Source organism: Bos indicus x Bos taurus, chromosome 19 (assembly GCF_003369695.1).
Source record: "Bos indicus x Bos taurus breed Angus x Brahman F1 hybrid chromosome 19, Bos_hybrid_MaternalHap_v2.0, whole genome shotgun sequence".
Classification (NCBI taxonomy): Eukaryota; Metazoa; Chordata; class Mammalia; order Artiodactyla; family Bovidae; genus Bos; species Bos indicus x Bos taurus.
In genome coordinates, this window is record NC_040094.1 from 9,693,747 (window position 1) to 9,718,327 (window position 24,581).

Genomic DNA, 24,581 nt, shown 5'->3' on the forward strand with positions numbered 1-24,581 from the left:
GCAAACACCCGATACTCTGACAACCATCCTCTTTTTCACTTTCAGTACAGTATTCAACAAACTGCATGAGATATTCAACACTTCATTATAAAATAAGCTTTGTCTTAGAGGATTTTGCCCAACTGTAGGAAAATGGAAGTGTTCTGAGCGTGTTTAAGGTAGGCTGGCCTAAATTCTGATGTAGAGGGGTGGTAAGTGTATTAAATGCATTTTAAACACGATATTTTCAACTTACGATGTGTTTGTGGGGACTTAACCCCATCATAAGTCAAGGAAGACTACACAAAATTACAAAAAGAGTTGTGCTCGCCTTTTAAGGATACACAGTCAAGGATCGGTTCTACCCATAGGACTTCTCTCGTGGTCCGGTTGTTAAGACTTCCCCTTCCAATGCAGGGGGTGTGGGTTTAATCCCTGGTCAGGGAGCTAAGACACAAAGATCCCACATGCCTCAAAAATAAAATAAATAAATAAAATAAAAGCAATATTGTAACAAGTTCAATAAAGGCTTTAAAAATGCTCCACATTAAAAAAAAAAATCTTTAAAAGAAAAGTATCAGGTCTACCCAACAAAAGCAAATGAAGAACTGTATAAAACCTGGTGAATGCAGGACCACTGCAACAAGCCTCACTATTTAGACACAGGAATATGCTGGACCTGTTTTCTTTGCTAACATTCTTACTCTCCAGTCCTAAGCACTCACCTGGTTCAGCTCCCACATCCTGCATCTCCTTCCTCTTCCCTTGAGAGCTCATTCGTTCTCCTGGCTCCAGCCCTTCCCTGTGCTGAGGTTTCCTCCCCATCTCCCAGACCTCCAACCCATATCTCTGCCTGCCACTTGAATGCTGTCCTCTAACTCAGTATGTTGAGAAATGCAGCTCTCTTCCCCACCTTGACCTCTGTTAGTGACGTCACTGTTCTTCTGGTACTCAGGTTGGCAAGCTTAGAGTCTCTGCCTCCAAGTGGGATGACTGCAGAGACGGAAGTCTTTCTGACATGTCTCTTCCTCCCTCCCTCACTGCCCACCCCCCATCCCATTCTGTATGTCGCGTCTGGCCGAATCTTCCTTTGACCTGACGCTGTCTTCACTATGTTACTTCTCTGCTCTGACCTTCTTACACCCACTCAACTCCTCTGTGTAGTTACGGAGGCCACCGTGATCCGATCCCATCCTATCTGTTCAAACCTGTTTTCCACTGCTCCTCAAGAGCGTAATAAAGGTACCCATAACACATATTATAAGTGAGTTTTGTGTTCATTGTCTCAAGTAATTCTCATAGTATTAACACTAACTGGAAGCCAAAGAAGCAAATACCATCCCTATTTCGTAGTCAGAGAGACCACGATAGGCACAAGGTCACACCAGTAAAAACTGGAACAACTGGAACTAGAACCCAGACCTACAGACTCATCTTGTGCAGATTTCACTGTGACCTGGACATACGCCTTCCTTGGCTTCAGCTCAGCAAACCCCCATGGAGGGCCCACTCCTGATTTAATGCTTAAGTGCATACACATAAGGATTTCTGCCCTTGTTCCTGCTCTGAATGGGAAGAGGAGAGCTACCCTGGCATGGAAGACCGGGGTCAACCAAACAGTAGACCTGGGACTGCAGCGAGCACAGCCTGGAAGGGGCTCAATGGGGACTTGAGAACTGACATGAGTGTTAGTAAAGCTTTCGAGCACAGATACCATGTGAAAAGGCCAATAATGGTTTTTAAAGACCATGGTGGCAGGCAGGTGGTTCCTGGCAGAAAAAGCAGCAGGCACACTTTCACATCCCTCCCACCCCCCTTCAAGGCTCCCCAGGCAGTGGTCCTAGACTAGTCCAGGGCTGACCCTCTTCCTGTCTCTCTACACTTCACTAATTTAAAAGGATTCCTGTTCATCTTGCTTTGAAAGTCACCTTATCTTCCCAACAACGATAAGTTTAAGTTAAGAAAGAGGTCATAGGCCTTCCCTCCTAGGCCACTGGTTGAGAATCCACCTTGTAATGCAGGGGACATGGTCAGGGAACTAAGATATCACATGCTGCGGACCAAATAAGCCTGCAGGCTGCAGCTAGGGTCAGGGCACCGCAATGACAGATGCTGCGTGACGCAACAAAGATTCCCCCCACCCCCACCCCCAGCCACGACTTAGACCTGACGCAGCCAAATAAATGCGTCAATTTTTAAAAAGAATGAGATCACACTTCCACTCTCCAAACACTATAGGGACCTGGTAATGGCTTTTGTTCACAATGACCATGGGAAGAGTTTTGAATGCCCCAAGGAAGCCTCACACCTTTGACCTTGTTTTTTTCATTTACTGGCATGCCACGTGGCTTGTGGGATTCCCCAACCAGAGATTGAATCCAGGCCCTTGGCAGTGACAGCCAAGTCCTAATCACTGAATCACCAGGGAATTTTCTTGCTTTTTCTTTTTTTAAAGATTTTCCACCCTGGCTTCCTCAGACGCCTAAATTTTGGTCACCCACCCCCTCATCCAGGGACTGCCAGTGGGAAGGGAGCAGATGTTCAAGGATCCTTTTGGGGGGTTCCGTTCAGGGCAGTGGAACTGCTAGGTTCTTTCTCTAGCTCCAGGTGGGTGGGTGGGGGTGCTGAGCACACTTCCAACTTAGCCCAGCAGCTCACAGACCTCCCCTCAAATCGTGGGACCCAACCTGGCTCTTCGTGAACTGGTGCTTGGCACCACCACCCAGCTGCTCACAATGGCATCCCCTTTGACTATCTTGATCACTGAGATCCAACCTAAAGGCTTGCTATGCATCCAAAGGATCTGAGACTTTAGTGGAAAACAAGGTACAGAACACTATGCAGAATGTCCCCTTGTACACCTTCACAATTATTTCTGGAAACAGGTGATGGTGGTGGCCTTACGGAAGGAAAAAGGGGAGGGCCGGGGGATACACTGGGGAGGACACTGGCTTTTCACCACGGGCATTTTGGACCAGGGGCATAGTTTTTAACTATGCAACCAATAAATTTTTTAAACATTTTCACCATTAGGACAAAGAAACTGCCTTTTAAATCCTAGAAAGGTTTAGAAAGGTAACAAGTCAGCCCCGATCGTTCCTCTGAGAACACAAGTCTCTTCCCCCTGTTGAAATCCTTCTCCCAAGGCCTTGGCACTCAGTGTTGAATGGCCATAATTTACTTCCCCAGCTAAATGCAAAGCATTCCCTAAACAAGAGGAATTGTAGAATAAAGACAAAGGTGGGGGGTAGGGGAAGTAACATGGCTGAGAGTGGCTTTTGCCTCGTATATGCCTTGACCTTCCATGACCTGAGTACCGCGCGCAAGGCGTCCGGGTGGTGGGATGTGGGCCCTGCCCCTAACCTACCAGGACACAGAAGACACTGCACAAAGAACGGGGGGGAAAGCTACATGGGTTTGAAAGGAAGAAGTTTCTGAAGAAGCTCATTAATAATAGCTGAGGAGTATTTATTCAGTAAAAGATAAGAAAATGAATAAAGCAGGACAGCTGGCAAAAACTCGTAAGCACAGCTTGACACCAGGGAGGCAGGTGGATGGGGGTGGGGGGTGTCATCCCTCTTGGCAGCTCAGTTACCTACAGAGACATCGTCTGAATTCATTTTTCAGCTACATGTGATCAGTCATTCATTCAGGAAATCTTCCTGAGCAGCCTACTATGTGCAGGTCTATGCTGTCTCCAGCACTCAATTCATGAGATTGCAGTTTTGACCTTACTTCATCATCAGTGACAGGTCCTTGCTCTTACTGCAAAGCACATGTGAGCCTGGCCTCTCAAGCAAAAAGTAAAGATTATTCACAGACAAAACAGCTGGCCAGGGAACCACATGTGATATGCAAGTCAGAGTCGGATGGATCCGAGACAAGAGTCTAAGCAAACCAACTCAGAGTGAATCCCATTCAAACAGTACTTATAAAGGTTTTCTCACGCTATTTACAATTTTAAAGTAAATTTACTTTAGAAGCACCGAGGAACTCTTTATTTAATACCACCATAACATAAAAGTTCACACAACTGCTTCTTCAAACCATAATACAGAGCTTTATGACAACCTACAAGTGGGAACCCAAAGAAGGCAAACACCATGCCTCAGAGATCAGGAAACATTTACAAAGTTCAACTGTTAAAACAGTTCAACATTCCAGTAGTGAATCCAGCTTGGATGGCAGTATACACAGATTACACATTCTTCAGGGAGGTGAGAGGCCTTTGGACTCTTCCCCAGGTGACTCCAGATGCTGGGCCTGCGGAACTTCTTTCAGAGGCGGGTTCTCCTCCAATGCAGTTTGGGATTCGACACCCATGGATTCAGATTTCCGGGACACTTGACTACCTTCCTGTTGCTTAAAACACCAGATATAAGTACATCACTCAAACGTTATCACTTTCATTCAACTGGCTGAAAGTATTAATATATGACGAGGCACATTCTATCACTGAGTCAAAAATTTAGCATTACTATCTCAGGTCAAATTCAATTATACACAATAAACACGAAAACTCTCTACAGAACCACAATTTTAAAAGCCCTCATGACAATTCACTTGTTCCATGCAGCAATCCTTACCACAAAATTCTAGTTTACTCAGTCTACCAGGATTTGATCTGGAACCACGGGTGGAGAAAGAAAACCAAGCCTTCTTTTAACCTCCGACAATCAATCCTAGTAAGAGCTGTGATAATAAAATACTCACAGTCCTTGCTTTTTCTACTCGTCTTAAAATGACACCTTCCGCCAACAAAGCCTTCCCTGCTTCCACAAATAACTTCTCTTCATCTGTTTCTCCAAGTTTCTGTAGCTCAATGTACTTCTCCACGAACCTAGAATTCCAAGCAGTCACATCTTTGCTCTGTATACTGAGAGTTGTCAAATCCTGCTGTTACACATTACCAAGTATTCCCTTAAGAGATCTTCCCATAGGAACATCTTTTTCCTCAAGTGGAATTCAACAAGACTCCTCAACCTGACAACTAAGCTCTAAAACAAGGAAAGGTAACCCAAGACTTGTGGACTGACTTACCGTTGACAGGTAGACTTGAAGTTTGGGTTGAACAGATCAAAAGCTTTTGGACCAGATCCATAGGCTGCATAAAATTTCCTTGAAAATACAAAACAATACAATATAAATCTCCAGTTATAGATCATGGCCAAGAATGGAGTAAAGAATAATTGCTAGACCCTGAGAAATTGAGTATAACATGACTTACAGACCCTGAGCCAAACAGCTTTTGTCTTCAATAAGCCATGTGTGCACATGGTAAATACATGAAATGTTACAGAAAGGCATCCAGGGCAAAGTAGCACTCCCCCTCAGCCCTGTACCCCATCTCCCAGTTCCCCTCCATGTAAGCAACACTAACCAGTTCCCTGTGTACCCACCCAGGAATGTTCTATCCATATGAGTATACATGTATCTATCATTCCCTGTGCTCTGCCACATTGTGTAACCCCCAGGACAGTAAACACATCTTGCCTTTTTACTTAGTATTTCTCAGAGATCATTTCAATTCACTGCATGTAGATTGCTTTTAGTCCTTTGCTATTTTAGTGTTGCAATGATTACCTTTATCCACATTTCTTGGTGTACTATGGAATAATTTCATAAAAATGGATTATTGAGGCTTTCCTGGTGGCTCAGTGGTGAAGAACCCACCTGCCAATGCAAGAGACACGGCTTTGGTCCCCGGTCAGGGAAAATCCCACATGCCATGGAGCAACTAAGTCCGTGCACAACTACTGAGCCTGTGCTCTAGAACTTAGGAGCCGCAACTACTGAGCCCATTTGCCACATCTACTGAAGCCCGCACATTTTAGAGCCCATGCTTCCTAACAAGAGAAGCCACTGCATTGAGAAGCCCGTGCACCACAGAGTGTAGCCCCCATTCTCCGCAACCAGAGAAAAGCCTTTGGTGCAATGAAGACCCAGCACAGCCAAAAATAAATAAATTAAAAAACTATTTTTTAAAAATAGTACTGTTGGGTCAAGATACCTTAATTTGTAATCTGACCTTCCAAACTGCCAAAATGCTTTCCAGAGGGAGGGGCTGTATCCATTTATACCCAGACAAGGGTATCAATAGGCAGATAGGAGACTGCCTATTCCCCAAACCCTGACCATATTATATTTCCCAACTTTTTGACCTTTATCAGTCTGACAGGTCACCTGTTGTACTTCACTGTAGTTTTGCTTTTCTTATTAAACAGACTCAGTATCTTTTCATGTTTAAAAGCAAAGGAATTTCCCTTTTCTGTGACCTATCCATGTTCTTTGCCCATTTTTTCCTTTTAGTCGTTTTACGTTTTACAGCAACGTAAACAGGAAACTAGCCCTTCGTCATACATGTCGCCAAAGTTCTTCCCAGTACGTCAGCCGATTTTTTATTTTGCTTATGGTAGTTTTTATGTGCAGAAAACTTTAATGCTTTCATTTATGGCTTCTAGATTTGGTGTGTTCTTTTTCAACTTAAATAAGTTTATTTAAATATTTACTTATTTGGCTATGCCAGCAATCAGTTATGGCACACGGGATCTTTATTTACAGCATGTGAACTCTCAGTTGCGACATGTCCCCTGCATCGAGAGCAAGGAGTCTTAGCCACTGGACCATCAGGAAAGCCCTGGCTTCTGGGTTTTTATGTCACGCTTAGGTAGGCTTTTATTAATATCATTGAGATTATTTTTCAATTATCCCATGTTTTCTTCTATTACTTTCATGATTTTGCTTTTTCCATTAAGATTTTGGCTTCCTAGATGTCTCAGTGGTAAAGAATCCACCTCCCAGTGCAGGAGACACAGGAGACTCAGGTTCTATCCCTGGGTCAGGAATATCCCCTGGAGGAAGACATGGCAACCCACTTCAGTATTCCTGCCTGGAGAATCCCATGGACAGAGGAGCCTGGTGGGCTTACTGTCCATGAGGCCACAAAGAGTTAGACGCAACTGAGCAAGCACACATTCAGTAAACTTATTTTGTTGTTATAAGTCCTTAAAATATCAAAAACATCAAAACAAACAAAAAAGCCAAAGAAAAGATAAAGGTTCAAAAAACTATTTAAGCTCACAGTGTTATAATTTGGGCATTACAAGTAACAAGAGGATGCAGTAAAATACTCCATTCTCCAATGACCACCACCCAGTTCCGCTGCTGTGTACACAGAAGCACAAATGATTTTAACATATAAACAACCCTGAAAGCATCCTGACCAAGTGAATGGAATGGACCTGAGCAGAAAAATACTGGAAGAATATTTAATGCCCTAAAGACCTCTGAAAATTTCCAAATACAGCCAGAACATACTTGTTCTCCTACCTCAAAGGTGTGTTGGGCAAGGGGGGCAGCGTGGTTTTCAAGTGAAAGGTGGGCGCCTGGACCTCAATAAACAATATGATGACTTTCTAAGTTTTTTTTCTTATTCAGGAATAGGGGCAAGAATAAGGGATATGTATTCATTTCAATTAGACACAGTCTCTGATCCTAACATTCCAGATGTTAAAAACTGACATCAGTATTTAAGGGAAGGAGATTTGTCCTGTGAATTCCCGATCAAGTCGACCTCCTTGAGCCTCACAGTTCTCATGACTAAAACGGAGACGAGGATACCTATCTTGCAGGATTAGAGTAAAACCTAAATGAAGTAACGTTTGTTAGGGGCTTAACACAGTGCCAGACACCAAACAGATGCCCAGAAACAGGTAGCTATAACTGCAATGGCTGGTCAGCTGCTGGGCACCAGGTTCTAATTCGAACTTCTGCTTCTCTGTCCTGGGGAGGGGCACTGATTTCCTAATCTGGCGAGATAATTTCTATGGAAGTGGCCAGACTGCTGGCTAAACCTTTCCTTCTGAAGTTGCTGCCTCTGGTCCACCGTATGGGCGCCACACTCACGCTCTAATCTGATCCTCGTGGTAAAAGATGTCCTGGGTGGGAGATTTAGCTTTGCCATATCGCAAGCGAGGCCTTCGGAAGACCGGCTCCCGCAGCGGAGGGAAGGCGTTATATATGTCAAACCATAGGGGTTTCTCCTTCAACACCCCAGCCCGAATCAGGTCTCGCGTCCTGAAGGAAGAGTAAAGAACAAACGTCAGTAAGTGACAACAGCCTGTCTGAGCCCCTGATGCAGTCTGAGACACTGGCAGGGTCGCGGAGTCCAGAAGACAACCGGAAGGAGGGCAGAGCAGGGGGTCCCCTACCTGCTAGATGGTAAAATGTGTCCAAACTCCAAACCAACCAAACAGTGCTCAGGGTTAATCCACCTTCTCATGTGCGTTCCACTCCCCTCGCCTCATCCACGTCCAATCAAGGAAAATGCAAAGACTGTTCTGACCAGGCCCAACGGCCCCATCCTCCCTTATTTTTCCCAGAGACCTCCACTTGGAGCCCGGCTGGTAAAGAATCCGCCTGCAATGCAGGAGACCCCGGTTCGATTCCTGGGTCGGAAACATCCCCTGCAGAAGGGGCAGGCTACTCATTCCAGTATTCTTGGGCTTCCCTGGTGGTTCCGATGGTAAAGAATCCGCCTGCAATGCGGGAGACCCAGGTTTGATACCTGGGTTGGGAAGATTCCCTGCAGAAGGGGAAAAGGCTACGCAACACACTCCAGTATTCTGGCCTGGAGAATTCCATGGACTGTGTAGTCCAAGGGGTCGCAGAGTCGGACACGACTGACACTTTCACTTCACTTTCCACTTGGAGAGCGGAAAGGTGCGATCTTGAACGTGCGAGCTAAGAAATTCAAGCGGTGACGCAGCCAAGCACAATTTTTCAGAAGCAGGACAAAGCACGAGAAAGGCCTGGCCAGGATCAGACCCACCCAAGAAAGGGCGTAAAAGGGGGAGACGCGCTCGCGCCCTCGGCACACCCCCGGCTCCGAGCACGCACCGCGTGAAAATGCTCCCCACGGTTTCCAGCCGGCTCCCCGCCATGCCCGGGGCCTTAGATCCCGCGCTGTGCCTGTACCGGAACCGGAAGCGCCCGCGGCAGGCAAAGTGGGCGAAAGTCGCGGGTCGAGCCACCGATCGCAGTGCCCGGGTTGCGGCTCGAACGGGAGGGCGGGGCCAGACGGAAGCAAAGGATGGCCGAATCGCCGCACCCTCGGCTACTCGCCAGGCTCAGACAGGAGCACTCGATAGCCGAGCCACCAGGGCGGGAGAGAGCCAAAGCCGGGCAAAAGCAATACATGACCGATCCAGGAGAGGGCTTATTTGTCGCTTTACCCTTTCTGGCCACCTCTGCTCTTGAAGGAGCCAGGGAAGATGATGGGGAGGGAGTAGGGAAACGCAGCCTAGGTCCTGGGGGAGCCAACAAGGCCAGGAATTCATAAGGCGGAGATCAGAGATCACCAGCTCCAGGCTCAGTCTGCGTCTCATTTTGGTTGGAGTCACATGTGGTGACCCAAGGACGGAAGAGCAGATAACTAAGGAGGGTCTTGGAACGCAGGAACGGAAAAACCAGACCCTAATCGTCCTTCGCTCCCCCATGGTGTAACTATTAATGGAGCAGTATAACCTGTCTCTCCTCCTACCCCGTAGGGAGGAGGCATTTGCCCTACTCTTTCCCCCACCCAGTATAGGAGCCTCATCCAATCAGCAAATGGCCCGCAAGACCCCTAGCGCGCTCCTTGTACCCTGGCTATAAAAGTGGACTAAGGACCCCCCATTCAAGGTCGGTTCTCCCTTGAATTGGCCCGCTGTTCTAACAGCATCTCCCACTCTAATAAGCTTTATTCTTTTTTCATTCTGTCTCATGTCTGGAAATTCTTTTCCAACCCGCGCCGGGACCACGATATCACAGTCTACGCAGAGGGAAACCGAGCCCCGAGGAGGGACGTCACCTGACCAGGGTCACTCTGGAGCCCAATACTCCTTCCTGAGTCTCCTGCCCTTAAGCGCTCCCCACTAAACCCTTTGGCCCTGAAGCGCCACCTGCATCCGCTCGCTGCAGACAGCTGGTGTTTTCTCCCCGGGAGGCGTCGCTAGCTAGCTGCTCCTTGGAGCTTGAAAAGTGAAAGTGTCCGGAACAAACAAATTCCGAGTAGGAAGCTCAAAAATCTGGGGGAAATACACTCTCAGGATAACCTTTTAGCCCAATAATTATACTTTGCGTAAAGGATCCTGTAGAAATTAAAGCACAATTTCACAAGGATATTTGTGCAAGGACTGTCGCTGCAGCCGGAGAAGGCAATGGCAGCCCACTCCAGTACTCTTGCCTGGAAAATCCCATGGACGGAGGAGCCTGGTAGGCTGCAGTCCATGGGGTCGCAAAGAGTCGGACATGACCGAGCGACTTCACTTTCAGTTTTCACTTCCATGCATTGGAGAAGGAAATGGCAACCCACTCCAGTGTTCTTGCTTGGAGAATCCCAGGGACGGAGGAGCCTGGTGGGCTGCGGTCTACAGGGTCGCACAGAGTCGGACACGACTGAAGCGACTTAGCAGCAGCAGTCGCTGCAGCATTGTTTGTAATGCACCCTCCCATCCATCGAATGGGAAATGGCTGGAAAACTATGCTTCATGTAATCTATGGAGTCTTATGCAGCTATTAAAACCAACGAGCTAGATCCACATGTATTGCTGTAGATGATGCCCATGACCTACTGTAAAGTGAAAAGGAACTTGCAGAGAAGCGTCTTTAACCTGTTAAAAGGAGAATGTTTTCCAGTGTTTGTGTTTGTATGCAGATAGAAACTATGTGGAAAGGCACCCATGGGCTGTGAAAGTTGATCATCTCCAGTGAGATTGCAGGAGGGGAAGGGAGATTTTTTTTCTTTATGTATCCTTCAGAGTTTGACCTGTGAAGAGTCTATATTCATGGGTGTTTTGTTTTTTTTTTTTAAGACAGAGGTCTTCTGGGGAGGTGGGGGGCGGCTGTGCTGGGTCTTCATTGGTGTGTGGGCTTTTCTCTGGTTGCAGCTGAGTAGGGGCTACTCAGTGGGCTTCTTGTTCTGCGGCATCTCTTGCTGTGGAACACAGGCTCTAGGGCGTTCAGGCTTCAGTCGTTGCAGCTCCTGGGCTCCAGAGCACAGGCTCAGCAGTCGTGGCACACGGGCTTAGTTCCTCCCACGCGTGTGGGATCTTCCCAGGCCAGGGATCAAACCCGTTTCCCCTGCATTGGCAGTGGATTCTTCACCACTGAGCCGCCAGCGAAGCCCCTGTGTTCATTTCTGAACTTCTGAATCTAAGGGAAAATCTCTTGGAAGAGGGCAGCAGAGGATGAGATGGTTGGATAGCATCACCTATTCAGTAAGCATGAACTTGGGCAAACTCCGGGAGATAGTGAGGGACAGGGAGGACTGGCGCGCTGCAGTCCACCCCGTCGCAAAGAGTCAGACATGACTTAGTCAACTGAACAACGACAAATCCAAGGAAATGTTTTGAATCACGTACATACAAGCTATCTCTCAGGAGTCCATTATCTTTGTCAGCAAGAAAGAGTGTCAAGCTGTCCCAGAGTCCTCTTCTGGGAGGCTGGTGAGGTGGAGGAGGGGATTGTCTCATAAGCTGTTACTGTGTTATCTCACTGAATCCACACACCTATCCACAAGCGGCTGTTGTTATCCTCATTATAGATGAGAATGTGAGGCCACAGGGGGTTAAGTAACTTGTCTGACAAGTAACAGTCAGAGCTAGGCCTCCAGCCCCGCCTGGGCACTTTCTGGGACTCAACAGTGCCCCTTACTGGTGCCTCTGGCTGGAGACTGGTGGGCTGAGAAAGACAGGCAAAACAGGCCCCAGGGGCTGGGGACAGGCTGATCTGAGGCCAGGGGCTGACAGCAGGGTTTCCCGGCTGCCTCGGGACCCTCTGGAACAGGGAAGAGAGAGCGTAGGTCTGGCCGCTGGGTCGAGCGTGAAGTCCTAGGCAGGTCTGTAAGACCTTGCTCCAGGAAGCGCAAACACGCTCCCAGCTAAAAATAGTCTTTCTAGGCTTCAAAACAAGCTTCTAATTCTGTCCAAGTCAGAGCCAGCTGCCAACCCCAACCACAGACACACTTCCCTTCTCCCACTCAGGCCTGCCCCGCGGGCCACGGCCATTACCCAGTTACTGCTGCTGAAGAATGAGAAGGGTTCTTTCCAAGTTCAGGGAGGGGAGCCAAAGACCCAAGCCATCTGTGGGGGAAGGATTGCAAGGGGGCAGTTTTCTCTCGAGATCTTCTTAGGGAAGTGCCTTCCTCTTCTGAGCCTTCAAAGTTTCCCCTCCAGCATCCTATTTCATGTTTCTGTGACTGAGAACAGAATATTAATGGGTAGAGTAAGGGTGGGCTTCCCAGGCGGGTGCTACTAGGAAAGAAGCCGCTTGCCAATGCAGGAGACATAAGAGATTCAGGTTCAAGCTGATCTCTGGGTCAGGAAGATGCCCTGGAGGAGAAAATGGCAACTCACTCCAGTGTTCTTGCCTGGAGAACGCCATGGACAGAGGAGCCTGGCGGGTTACGGTCCATGGCGTCACAAAGTCAGACACGACTGAAGCGACTTAGCACGCACGCACACAGAGTAGGGAACCATGGAGACATGGCAGCAAGATGGATTGGGAAGCCTCTGAGGCTGCAAGGGAAGTGTGCACTCCAGCGAGCATTCGCTCTTCACGCAGGAAGAAGCTAGGGGCGAGCAGAATGGATAGTCAGGGTTTTCTGTCTCCTTACCCAGGCCTTTCAAGGCTGCAAAAAGCTGATGGACCCGTGCCAGACACCACTCCAGAGACCTGGATTATCTCCTCCCATTGTTCAACTCCCTGAGGCCATAGGTCATGTCCTGACAGTCGCACAGATAAGAGAATAGAGCTTGTAAACTCTCCAAAAGGCCATGCTTGCATGTGTGCTCAGTCACTTCAGTTGTGTCCGACTCTTTACGCCCCCATGGACCGTAACCCGCCCGGCTCCTCTGCCCATGGGATTCTCCAGTCAAGAGTAGTGTAGTGGGTCGCTGTGCCCTCCTCCAGCCAAAAGACCGTATTCCTTCCATGATACCACTCAGCCCCATTTTGTCCCACTGTATCACACTGTAGATGTGCTCACTAATCCTGGCATCTTGTGGACTTAGGTAACTTTTCAAGACTCTGTTTCCCCAGGTGACATCTGTCAGCTATCTAAGTGGCCTGTTGCCAAATTAAAAGCGATCATTCATGTGAAGCATGAATCACAGTGCTTGGCACACAGCGGGGGCTGGCGAGTCACAAACAAGTCTAGTGGCTGTTACGGCATCACTCTTGCCGTCGTGTCCTGTAATCCACTGATTGCCACCTGAGACTTCGGCTTTTTGATGCTATTTCATAGATCACCTTAACGTTTTTTTCTCTTGTTAAATAATCCATTTGTCCCAGAAACATTTCAGCATCTACCTGACCCAGTGCTGAGTCGTAGAGAAAGTGGCTACCCGGAGAGGAAGACAGAAAGGCAAATCCATAATTGATGTCATACGCTAAATAATTTATTGACACTGTTGACTGGCTTGGACAAACGGCTTGAACAACAGAAATCTATTGTCTCACGGTTCTGGAGGCTGGAAGTCAGAGATCAAGGTGTTGGCAGGGTTAGTTTCTGCGGAGGTCTCTCTCCTGGGTTTGGAGACAGCCGTCATCTCCCGTGCTTCACACGCTCTTCCCTTTGTGTGAGTCCGTGTCCTCTGCTATGACCCCATCACACTGGATTCCGGCCCAAACTAATGACTTCATTTTAACTTAAATGCCTCTTTAAAGAGGCTATCTCCAAACACAGTCACATCCTGAGGTACTGGGACCTCCGCCTATGAATTTTGGAGGAACCCCATTCAGCCCACACCCCTGAGCAGTAAGTACTTGTACTGATTATTTCCATTTTCCCACCCAGGGCCACACCCTCTCTGTATCCTTCTCACCCTGCTCTGTAGGCCCGGAGGCTGGCTTCTAGGACTGCCTCCTCCAGCCCCTTGCCCTCTGTTCCCAGTCGGGTTCCAGTTGGTATCACCAATGGGTGGCATTGGCCTGGGACAGAGAAGAAGAAGGAGATAGAAGTTGCTCCCCACCCCAGCCGTCGCCCCCTCCCTGTACGGGCCAGGACCATAAAGTCCGTAGGGCAGCCTCTTCATGCCCAGCTCTCCCCAGCTTCCAGCCTTTGTCTCCTCCCTTCCCTTTAGACCTCGACACGGCCAACTGTGCCCATCTGTACCAGCTGTAGGGGCCAGGCCACCCTGGTGACTTCCTTACACTCTGCCCACATCTTTATAATTAGTGCCCAGGAGTTTGTCTGTCTGAAAGTAATACCATCTCCAATGGCAGAACAGCTTTGGCAAGTCGATGAAATCCTGAATACTGCTGCTCACCTTTTGTGGGGGCCCAGGGTCAGGGAGCAGTTAGCTGTTGCTTTGAGAGAGGAGGCAAGCAAGAACACACATTCAATCCACAGGACAAGGCCCAGGAAGGTGAAGTGCACGGAGGCAGGGGTCCTCAAGGAAGCGACAGGAGGGCCCCCTCTCACCTCCTGGCCCAGACCTTCCCCGATTCGAGGCCCACGCCTCCACTTCCTTTCACAGTCGGCCAGGAAGGTGTGTCAGCCCAGCATACACTCCACCGGACTGGACAGATGTGTCCCCAGGGCCTGTTCACTCCCTCAGCTTATCGCTCCCATATGGCCGGCTTGGTGTTGTAACACTGTCTGCTTCTCTGAGTCTGGGCCTCATTGAAGCAGCAACCAGGACTCTTATCTCTGCCTCCTGACACCCAGCCTGGTGCTGAGCCTAGAGCTGACTCTTCGAAAGAATTTTCTCGTTGAACAGCCCCGAGAAATAAAACCAAGATAGGGCAAATGAGGATGCGGTGATCTCAGCACTCCTCGCTGGAGGCCTTCCCTGGGTACACCCATGGGGGGAAAGCTGTAAGCAGTCCTCCACCCCATCACGCCCCGGCTCACTTCCAGTCCTGGCTGTCCTCTGTGCCTCACTGACAGATCCCTTTTACAAACCTCTGGGCCTCAGCTTTGTCATCTGTGAAATGGGCAACATCATAACACCCACCACATAGCCTTGTTGTAAGGAGTCAGAGGGTTAATTCCTGCAAAGTGCTTAAAACCGTGCCTGGTATATAGTAATTGCTCAACAAATAGGAGTAATGATGATAATGATTTCTGACCATTCCATGCCTAAGAGCAATAAATCACAACTTATTCAATCGTGTGTGTGTTAGTTGCTAAGTCGCGTCTGACTCTGCGACGGCATGGACTGTAGTCCACCAGGTTCCTCTGTCCATGGGATTCTCCAGGCAAGAATACTAGAGTGGGTTGCCATGCCCTCCTCCAGGGGATCTCCCCAACCCTGGGTCTCCCGCAATGCTGGCAGATTCTTTACCATCTGAGCCACCACGGAGCACACCTAACAATTTCCAAGGCGTTTTCACATGGCTGCCCAGTCAATGCTTCAGCAAACAGCAGCCTTATCCCCAAGAAGAATCCAGTTAAGGCAAAGGAGAGAGAAGCACTTTATGCCTACCTGCCCTGGGAGGTCTCATGATATCATGAGATCTCATGATATCTCCTGTGGTAGCCAAGGAAATAGGAGCCAGTTAGTCCTGACCTCTGGTTATCAAAATTAAAGGGCAGTTGGAATCACGCTATGGGGTTTTCTCAGCAGAAGATGAGACCCTTGAAAGCACACATTTCGGGGCTGGTGTGGGCCCTTCTTTTCTTGGGGAAAGCAGAGCCCTCCATCTTTAATGTGCCCCTGAAGCTCCTAGAATTCTTGGAAAATGCAGATTCTGACTCAGTAGGTCTGGAATGACACCTGAAACTCTGCATTTCTAACAGACTTCCAAGCTGACACCAAGGCTGCTGGTCTGCAGATAGAATCATAAGCTTGTCCAAGTCTGCCCCAGACTTTCCTGGTTTAGCACTGAAAGTTTTACATCGGAGGAAACCACTCAGTCCTGGAAAACCAGAACAGTTGGTCACCGTATCCACAGACCACACTTTGAATGGCAAGGTCAGAGCAAGGCAGGCTCATGCTGAGTTTGTATTGAGCTCCACCAGTCCTTCCTGCAGAGTCCCTGAAATAATCCTCCTGGACTGATTTTTTAAAAAAATTGTGACTCTATAGAAATGACAGACAGGGTAGATGCTGGTTTTGTGGGGCCTGAAGCTTATATAATCTTAGTGGCCCTTTTAAGAAAAAAAAAAGTACAAAAATATCTTTGCAAATTTTACCAAACCTAAGACCATGTGAACAGAGTAAACGTCCTCTGTCTGTTTGGCTTGAGGGAAAAACAGGTGCTGAGGTCTCCCTTCTGGGAACGCGGCGGTCGGGCCTTGCAGCGGCCAGCAACCGCCACTTCCGAGAGACAGCCACCAGGTGGCAGTACACCCCCACAGCCCCCTCAACACCCCACCTCCCCACCACAAGCTCCAGAAACTTCCACACCTTCCTCCAGCTGGCCCAGAGAGCCAGGTCAACAAATATCAGTGTAAGGCTGTGATACTGGGCAAAAGGGGTGCAATGCTTCTCCCTCAGCAGCACATCTGCCGTTTGATGGAAATGCTGAGACTGTTTCTGTTACTAAAACCAGACAAAGGATGCTAATAGCTGATTTTCGGGCATGCTGTTGGAAAGGCTTTGAAGCAGGTGGACCTTTCTGCACTCTCCAAACTGCATTTATGCAAGGGTTCTTAGTCTTACCACCTGTTCCCCCACCCGAGTGTATCGCTTAGTGTTCAGGCACCAGCTCGGAGTTCCACTGAAAGTGAAAGTGAAATTCACTCAGTTGTGTCTGACTCCTTGCGACCCCATAGAATACAGTCCATGGAATTCTCCAGGCCAGAGTACTGGAATGGGTAGCTGTTCGCTTTGCCAGGGGATCTTCCCAACCCATGGATCGAACCCGCGTTGCGGACAGATTCTTTATCAGCTGGGCCACCAGGGAAGCTGCCTGGGTTCAAATTCAGGTAGTACCACTTACTGAATAAGGACCTGATCATCTCCGTGCTCCAGTTTTCCTGATCTGTGAAATGGAAGTATTAATACTGACTTCATAGCATAGTTGTGTGATAAAATAATGTGAACAAAGCACCCCAGGAGTGACTGACATACAGTAAACACTGATAAGCAGCTCTCAGCATCATCATTTCACATTGTGCCTTTTTCACAGCTCTCAGCATCATCATTTCACATCGTGCCTGTCTTTTGCAAACCAAGTTCTCCTGTGTTTCCTGCAACCTCCCAACCTTCCAGCAGGTGCCTCAGGACACGAGAGAGGGGCTTCCCTGGCAGCTCGGTGGTAAAGAATCCGCCTGCCAATGCAGGAGACGTGCATTCAATCCCTGGTCTGAGAAGATCCCACGTGCCTTGGAGCAACTAAGTCCGGGTGCCACTCTACTGAGCCTGCGCTCTAGAGCCTGGGAGCCACAACTCCTGAGCCCAGCGTGCCACAACTGCTGAGGCCCGTGCACCCTAGAGCTCACGTTCTGCAATGTGAAGCCCATGCACTGCGACTAGAGAGTAGCTCCCGCTCACAGAAACTAGAGAAAACCCTGCATAACAGCAAAGACCCAGCACAGCCAGAAGTAAACACGTGAGCCCAGAGGGAGGCTGAGACCCCGCTGTGGTCATCAACAGCCTAGTTCTTCTGGGCACAGGACTCCCTAGTCCCGTGAGCTCCTCTCAAGCTGGGACTGAGCCCCGAGGACAGCAAAGCATAAAAAGTGGGAGGGACTCTGGTTGGACCAAAGTCCAGATACTCGGGCTCATTTTTGCAGAAGATAAATCTGCAGGCACCACCTTGTGGACACCAAGAGCCCAGAACCCACAGATGAACAGAATGGAAAGGTAGATGGCTAGGGCAGTCACCTCGCCCAGCCTGACTCTTTCCTGGGTCTCTATATACTGTTCAGCCAGGAGGAACTCCTCATGGAGCAGGGCCTGGTAAGCTTTCTTTGCCTTTGTCAGCAAAGTGATGTCTCTGCTTTTTAATATCCTGTCTAGATTTGTCATAACTTTTCTTCCACAGAGCAAGTGTCTTTTAGTTTCCTCTTGGTTTGCTGAGGTCCAGGTTCAACTTCCCAGGTGGCACAGTGGTCAGGAATCCCTCTGCCAATGCAGGAGATGAGAGACGAGGGTTTGACGCCTGGGTCAAGGAGATCCCCTGGAGTAGGAAATGGCAACCCGCTCCAGTACTCTTGCCTGGAAAATTCCATGGACAGAGGAGCCTGGCTGGCTACAGTCCACAGAATCACAGAGTAGGACACAGCTGAGCACAGAAACTCCAGGTCTGTCTGGGGCATCAGTGGGTATGTCCATCTAGGAGACCACCTTCATCTACCTGGGCTGGGGGTAGGGCAGGGGTCTGAGCAGAATCTTTTCTTAGGGGAGGCAGGAGGGAGCTGCATTGTTTATCCAGAAGAAAGGCCACTGAACTCCAACACAGCATTGGGGGAGACTTGGCCTGGGTGACTCGGAGCCCAGAATCGAGATATGTGTGGTTGAAGCCACAAGGAGGCCCACCGCTCAATACCAGGAAGAACTTTTTAACCTTGAGAACGGCTCTGTCTGAAAAGGGCACCAGCTCCCTCCTTGGGCAATTAGCGCCCTGGCCCGGAAGGCAGTAGGGAGAAAGCCAGAGAGATTTGAATTAGAAGATCTCTTCGGGCACTTTGAAGTCTGAGATTGCACATTCCCGCAGCCCCAGGCGGCCGATACTCTGGCAGCTTTCTGTTTGTTTAGGGAGGTGATCAGCCGGAGCTTCTGCAACAGACTGTTGGCAAGCGGTTTACCTTCCCAGGCAGACAGGAAAGCAGGCAGCCCAGCAGGCGGGCGAGGCTGTGGTGCGACACGGGTGTCACCGGGCCCCTGGGAGGCCGCGCCCCGGGCCTGCGTGAGCTGCGGGTGCGCCAGGCCGGCGGCCCCGGGGCGCGGGGTGCCCGAGGGTGCTGGGGGTGCGGGGAGGAGAAGAGGGTCAGCCCAGGCGCCGTCAAGTCAGAGCACCAAGAGGACACCAAGTCTTTATTACACCAATTCCTACGAAACAGCTCCAGGAAAAAACCCACACGGAGGAGGAGAGACAGAACTAACAAAGTCACACACATGGAGTGGGGTTCCCCCTCTACTGTGCGGGGGCTGTGGGGGATTGGTGGGGAGCCGAAGGGCAACCGCACTTCCGCGGGACAGGGAGGAGGCCAGGGTCTCCCCAGGGCACTGCGTGGGGCACGCCAGGCCCTTTTTATCTCAGGGTGACTTGTGGTCACCCAGCCCCAGCGGGCCTGGCGTCTCCTCTCAACGCCCCAACGCTGTGCAGCTGGGAGGGCTCCCCGCTCCAGCTGGGGCCTCTTACCCACCCAGGCTTCCCCCAGGTCAGCGCACCCCCGTCTCCAGGCGGGGGGGGGGGGGGGGGCGGTGCCACAGAGGCGGGGCTGGCCGCCCCCCAGCCCTCCCGCTGGCAGTGGCTGGTGCTGGCTCAGGTCCGTAGGTCCCTTGTTCACCTGGCCGTTCATCTTGTCACTCTTGGCAAGGGGCACCCAGCACGCCCTTGTGGCCCGGGGCTGCAGGCCGGCTGGCAGCCTCTTCTTCGTGCCCCCCAGTCCCACACCTTCCCGGGGTTACCAAGGAACTGACCGCTGCCCACCCGGAGGCAGCAGAACTTCTAGTCCAGATGGGGGCTCAGCGCTGCTGGACAGGGGCTGCAGGATCCCGTCCAGAAAAGGCTTTTTGTCTTCTGACTGAAGACCCCCCACCCCCCGCTAGAATCCTCCAGCTCCAGGGTGGCCTGTCTCCGGATCCCTCTGAGGATCCTTGCCAGTCCCCAACGGAGGCAGCAAGGAGCCCATAAAGAGCAGGTGGCACATATGGCTCTGCAGGGCCCGTCACCCCTCAGACAGGGCTCCAGGGACAGTCCAGGGCTCTGTGCAGAGGAGGGGCACGGGCCAGCGCCCCTGGGGGAAGGCTGAAAGGCAGGAGGCCACGGGGATGAAGGGCCCCAGGTGCCCAGAGGGAGCTGGGATGAGGCGGGGGGTCAGGCCGTGTCTGTGGTCTCTCCTGCAGGACAGGAGGGAGGCAGGGGCTCCACCCTCAGGCCAAGAAGGCTCTGGTAGGATCATCCTCCCCTTTTGGGTATTCCCACCTTGCCTGCTTTCTGTTTTGTTGGGTTTTCTTTTTCTTTTTTTAACAGAAGAGGGGTTAGCTCCTGTATTTCCATCCATTCCCCTTAGAACAGGCCGGTTACAGAGGCGCTGCGGTTGGCTGCTGCCTCCACCCTCCTCCCTTCCTGCAATCACAGCGGGCAACTCGGAAGTTCTGAGTCCCTTGGAAAGTGGCAGTGGCTGGGCTGGACTGTGGCCAGAGAATCACCGGGCCTCAGAACTCAAGCACCATCTGCCCGACGGCAGCTGGGATGCCTCCGCCGGTCGGATCGTCCCCGGCAAGGAGGAACTGCTGGTATCTGGAAGGAGAGAGGGATGGGAGAGGTCTTTTTCAACGGAGCCCCGTGGTCTTCCGTCATCACTAGTTCCTGGAGAGATTGTCTGGGGCAGAAGCTTCTAAAAACAGGGGCCCTCTCCTTCCCCCAGGGACTCTGTGTCAGCCTCGGAACTTGGGCTGGGGTCACATGCGCCAATCCAAGGTCCTAGAAACATCCCAACATGCAAACCAGGGGCCTCCGGCCGCTAGACGTGGAGTAGGGGTCTGAAACGCCTGGTGGATGTGAAGCTTCTGTCTGTAGAGGGCTGAGAACCGTGCCAGCTGCCTGACCTCTTCTGTGACCAGACGCAGCGGGAACTCAGCAGAACTACACGGAACTACACCCAGGGCGCTTGTAGGGGTAGAAACAGCAAAATGGGGCTGGAACTTGGTGGGACCCCACACCAAGCCAAGGAGCCTTTACAAGGAAGAACCATTCAGACAGCGAGGGAGAGACGGGGCTCAAGAGGCGTCCTGGTGATGGCTGAGACAGCAAGGGCAGGGAAGAGCCCACAGCGGTGAGCCAGGTGACGAGAGTCTGCAGGGTGGTGATGAGAGGGATAAAGAGAAGTGGAGGGGGGACGTCAGGAGGAGGGGACCGTCTGGCTTCAGTGAGTGGACAGCCGAGGCCAGGAAGACTGTGGTGGGCACAGTGGGGGCTGTGGACAGATCTGGAGAACCAACACGGAGAGTCAGGCTTTGGAGCCAACCGCACACGAGTGTTGCCATCAGAGGCTGGTGGCACGGCTGGGAGAGTAGGGCGTAGGGAGACTTTGAGGGGGGTCAAGGGCAGAGCTGCCAGGAGCACTGGGGGCCCAAAGGCACACAGAGAAGCAACAGCAGAGAGAAAGGGGGCCCAAGATTGCTGGGGCCACAGGAGGCCGCGGGGAGACAATGGGCACAGCAGGCAGAAGACAGCACCAGCGGCGGATTGGTCAAAGGCCCCCGAGCAGGCGGGTGACCGTGAGTCAATCTGGGGGTTGGGGGGTAGCCAACCCAGCGGGGCGAAGGAGGGTGAGGCTTCTCTGCAGGTCAGGTGGCTCGAAGCAACATGGGAAGCAGGGGGACATAGGCTTGTGGACGGAGCTAGAAAGGGAAAAGGTGGGCTACTCAGGAGAGAAATAAGTGGTGAGCAAGCTCCTGACAGGGGGTGGCTCTGGGCCACGGGGAAGGACGTGGCAGTAACATTGTGTGGGAGGGGGTCCTTCCCCTGGCTGGGTTTTTTTTTCCCCCAGCATTCCAGAGGACAGGGACGCGTGGCTGCAGTCACACGGGTGAGGAAAGCCTCAGAGCACAGTGGGGGTTGAAGGTGCCTTGATGGAGGGTGTAGTGGCGAGTCAACTGGACGTGAAGGCCAGAGGCCCAGGATGAGGACAGAGTGCCCCGTACTGTCCCTGGCTGCGTCCCCCACTCTCTGGGACCAGCACAGCAACCGGGGCAGGGTGGGCAGGCGGCCTCGTGACAGGGGGAGGGGCTGGAGGCGGGACCGGGTCCTGAGCTCTGGGGGAGGCGTCTGCAACCCCTGTCCCTCCCCAGGGATGGTCCTGGGGGCGGCCGGGGCATCCCCTGTTCTCCCCCGGGGGTGGTCCTGGGGGAGGTGTCAGCATCCCCTGGTCCTCCCCGGGGATGGTCCTGGGGGAGGTGCTGGCATCCCCTGGTCCTCTCCTGGGGATGGTCCTGGGGAGGCGTCAACATCCCCTGGTCCTCCCCTGGGGATGGTCCTGGGGGAGGTGCTGGCATCCCCTGGTCCTCTCCTGGGGATGGTCCTGGGGGAGGTGCTGGCATCCCCTCTCCCTGGGGACAGTCCTGGGGGCAGCGGCATCCCCTGTCCTCCCCGGGGGCGGTCCTGGGGGAGGCGTTGGCATCCTCTGTCCCTCCCCGGGGGTGGTCCTGGGGGCGGTGTCGGCATCCCCTGGTCCTCTCCTGGGGGATGGTCCTGGGGGAGGCGTCAGCATCCCCTGGTCCTCCCCCAGGGGTGGTCCTGGGGGTGGTGTCGGCATCCCCTGGTCCTCTCCTGGGGGGATGGTCCTGGGGGAGGCGTTAACATCCCCTGGTCCTCCCCCAGGGGTGGTGTCGGCATCCCCTGGTGCTGGGACACACAGGAAAAGAAGAAGAAAACCAGCCTGCAGGCCCAGGGCTCCCGCCAGAGACAGAGCTGCCTTGAGAGGGGCCATCTCCTCATCGCCTCCACCACTGAAGCCCAAGCTGGCATGCGGAGACGTGGTGTGGCTCCGGCCGGGGTGAAGCCAGAATCTCAGCTTTTCTCACGCTGTTCTTAGAATGCTCTGTGCGTCCTGGACTTTATTCTCAACCGTGCTGTCAACTACTCAAGGTCAAAGCTGGTTTTTCTTTTCCTGTTCCTAGCATCTGGCACAGGCAGGTGTGATTATCTTTTGTCAAATGAATAAATAATGGAGAAAATGCAAACCACAAGCTCCCCTGTCACAACACCCAGGGGAAGAAGCCGGGCCCTGCAGCATCTAGGTGCCTGAGCCTGCCGCCCCCACCCTGTGGAGACAGCCAGGGCGTGCAGCCGGCAGTCCTGGGGAGAGTGGCCCCAGGCCTTACCTCCTACTGCCCTTCCTTGAGCGCCTCCTCCACCGTGGGCACCTCCTGTCGCCTCCCCCGGAAGTCTTCATCTGAAAAGCAGAGGAAAGGACCTCAGCCTCCCCTCTGCACAGCCTCGCTCAGGCACATCCCCCAGGCTGGGGAGGATGGCTGACCCTGCTCTCTGCGCTGCGGTGGCTGAAGCACATGCTGACCCCTGGGGACCTGGGGAGAGGCTACAGACGAGGGGTCAGGACCCCTGCCCGCTGGTCTGTCTTCATCTCTGAGCTCGGAGAACTCAAGGTCTTCCCTGTTTCCTCATCTATAAAATGAGATGGGGGACAGGGGACTGTCCCGATGACCTCCAAGGCCCTTCTAGCCCTTGTTTAGGATATCTCCTGACCACCAAAGGGCCCTCCTTCTCTGGGGCACCAGAACCAGGGCCCAGCTGTGGGCCCAAGGAGGTCTGAGGCGGTGTCTTCTGGCCCACAGGCCACTGGGAGGGCCTGAATGGAGGCAGAAAGGCCTCTGGGCCCCAACACCAAGACTGCCCGGAGCATGGTTCTCAAGGTGAGGTCCTTCCACGCAGTTGAGCTTGTCTGTCCCCTCACACCCAAGAGAATATTCCCCAGAAGCATCACCCGGCTCTTTGTGCTCCAGGTAAAGATCTAGGTGGAGATGTGGCTGGGCCCCCTTTCAGAAGTGAAAGGAAAGGAGAGGCAATGTGAACCACGTTCAGTTCAGTCGCTCAGTCGTGTCCGACTCTGCAACCCCATGGACTGCAGCACGCCAGGCCTCCCTGTCCATCACCAACTCCTGGAGTTCCCCCAAACTCATGTCCATCCAGTCGGTGATGCCATCCAACCATCTCATCCTCTGTCGTTCTCTTCTTCGCCTGCCTTCAATCTTTCCCAGCATCAGGGTCTTTTCCAATGAGTCTTCTCCAACACCACAGTTCAAAAGCATCAATTCTTCTGTGCTCAACTTTCTTTATAGTCCAATTCTCACATCCATAAATGACTACCACAGCTTTGACTAGATGGACCTTTGTTGGCAAAGTAATGTCTCTGCTTTTTAATATACTGTCTAGGTTGGTCATAGTTTTTCTTCCAAGGAGCAAGTGTCTTTTAGTTTCATGGCTACAATCACCATCTGCAGTGATTTTGGAGCCCAAAAAAATAGTCTGTCACTGTTTCCACTGTTTCCCCATCTATTTGCCATGAAGTGATGGGACCGGATGCCATGATCTTAGTTTTCTGAATGTTGAGTTTTAAGCCAGCTTTTTCACTCTCCTCTTTCACTTTCATCAGGAGGCTTTTTAGTTCTTCTTTGCTTTCTGCCATAAGGGTGGTGCCATCTGCATATCTGAGGTTATTGATATTTCTTTCGGAAATCTGGATTTCAGCTTGTGCTTCCTCCAGCCCAGCGTTTCTCATGATGTACTCTGCATATAAGTTAAATAAGCAGGGTGACAATATACAGCCTTGACGTACTCCTTTCCCAATTTGGAACCAGTCTGTTGTTCCATGTCCAGTTCTAACTGTTGCTTCTTGACTTGCAAAGAGGTTTCTCAGGAGGCAGGTCAGGTGGTCTGGTATTCCCATCTCTTGAAGAATTTTCCAGTTTGCTGTGATCCAC

At 51.5% G+C, this 24,581-nt stretch overlaps 2 protein-coding genes and 1 long non-coding RNA gene across 10 annotated transcripts in view; all 3 read right to left on the reverse strand.

Moving 5' to 3' along the window:
• Positions 1–3,937: 3,937 nt before the first annotated feature.
• On the reverse strand, positions 3,938–9,032 carry MRPS23 (mitochondrial ribosomal protein S23). Of its 4 annotated transcripts, none has more exons than XM_027517969.1 (5): positions 8,878–9,032; positions 7,885–8,055; positions 5,020–5,097; positions 4,693–4,819; positions 3,938–4,335 (listed from the first exon to the last, which is right to left on the reverse strand). In XM_027517969.1, the coding sequence occupies exons 1-5, from the start codon at positions 8,919–8,921 to the stop codon at positions 4,189–4,191; spliced, it is 567 nt and encodes a 188-aa protein (XP_027373770.1). In that variant the 5' UTR covers positions 8,922–9,032; the 3' UTR covers positions 3,938–4,188. The 4 variants fall into 4 exon arrangements, with proteins under 4 accessions (XP_027373770.1, XP_027373769.1, XP_027373768.1 ...); XM_027517968.1 differs by having other exon boundaries at positions 3,938–4,341; positions 8,878–9,029; XM_027517967.1 differs by lacking the exon at positions 8,878–9,032 and adding an exon at positions 8,190–8,431.
• A 4,364-nt stretch (positions 9,033–13,396) lies between these two features.
• Positions 13,397–15,206, reverse strand: LOC113878165. The gene is made up of 2 exons (XR_003506923.1): positions 14,289–15,206; positions 13,397–13,950 (listed from the first exon to the last, which is right to left on the reverse strand). It is a non-coding gene; the product is annotated as an uncharacterized LOC113878165 (long non-coding RNA).
• Positions 15,207–18,920: 3,714 nt separating this feature from the next.
• Positions 18,921–24,581, reverse strand: part of CUEDC1 (CUE domain containing 1) — an 88,679-nt gene continuing 83,018 nt past the window's right edge. For 3 of the 5 annotated variants that reach the window (XM_027519625.1, XM_027519621.1, XM_027519623.1), the window contains 2 exons: positions 22,965–23,035; positions 18,921–20,379 (listed from right to left, as the gene is read on the reverse strand). In XM_027519625.1, the coding sequence (XP_027375426.1) occupies positions 22,968–23,035 (68 nt within the window). In that variant the 3' untranslated portion in view covers positions 18,921–20,379; positions 22,965–22,967. The remainder of the gene's footprint in view (positions 20,380–22,964; positions 23,036–24,581) is intronic. The other 2 variants (XM_027519622.1, XM_027519624.1) reach the window with 1 other exon arrangement.

What these genes read in the sequence shown, in the direction of transcription:
- MRPS23 (XM_027517966.1), bottom strand. Translation starts at nt 8,260, where the DNA reads ATGAGAAGGTGGATTAACCCTGAGCACTGTTTGGTTGGTTTGGAGTTT. An exon ending in CACATTTTACCATCTAGCAG is followed by an intron (nt 8,056 to 8,189) that starts GTAGGGGACCCC and finishes CTCTTCCTTCAG; the next exon opens with GACGCGAGACCTGATTCGGG. An exon ending in TTCAAGTCTACCTGTCAACG is followed by an intron (nt 4,820 to 5,019) that starts GTAAGTCAGTCC and finishes TTGGAATTCTAG; the next exon opens with GTTCGTGGAGAAGTACATTG.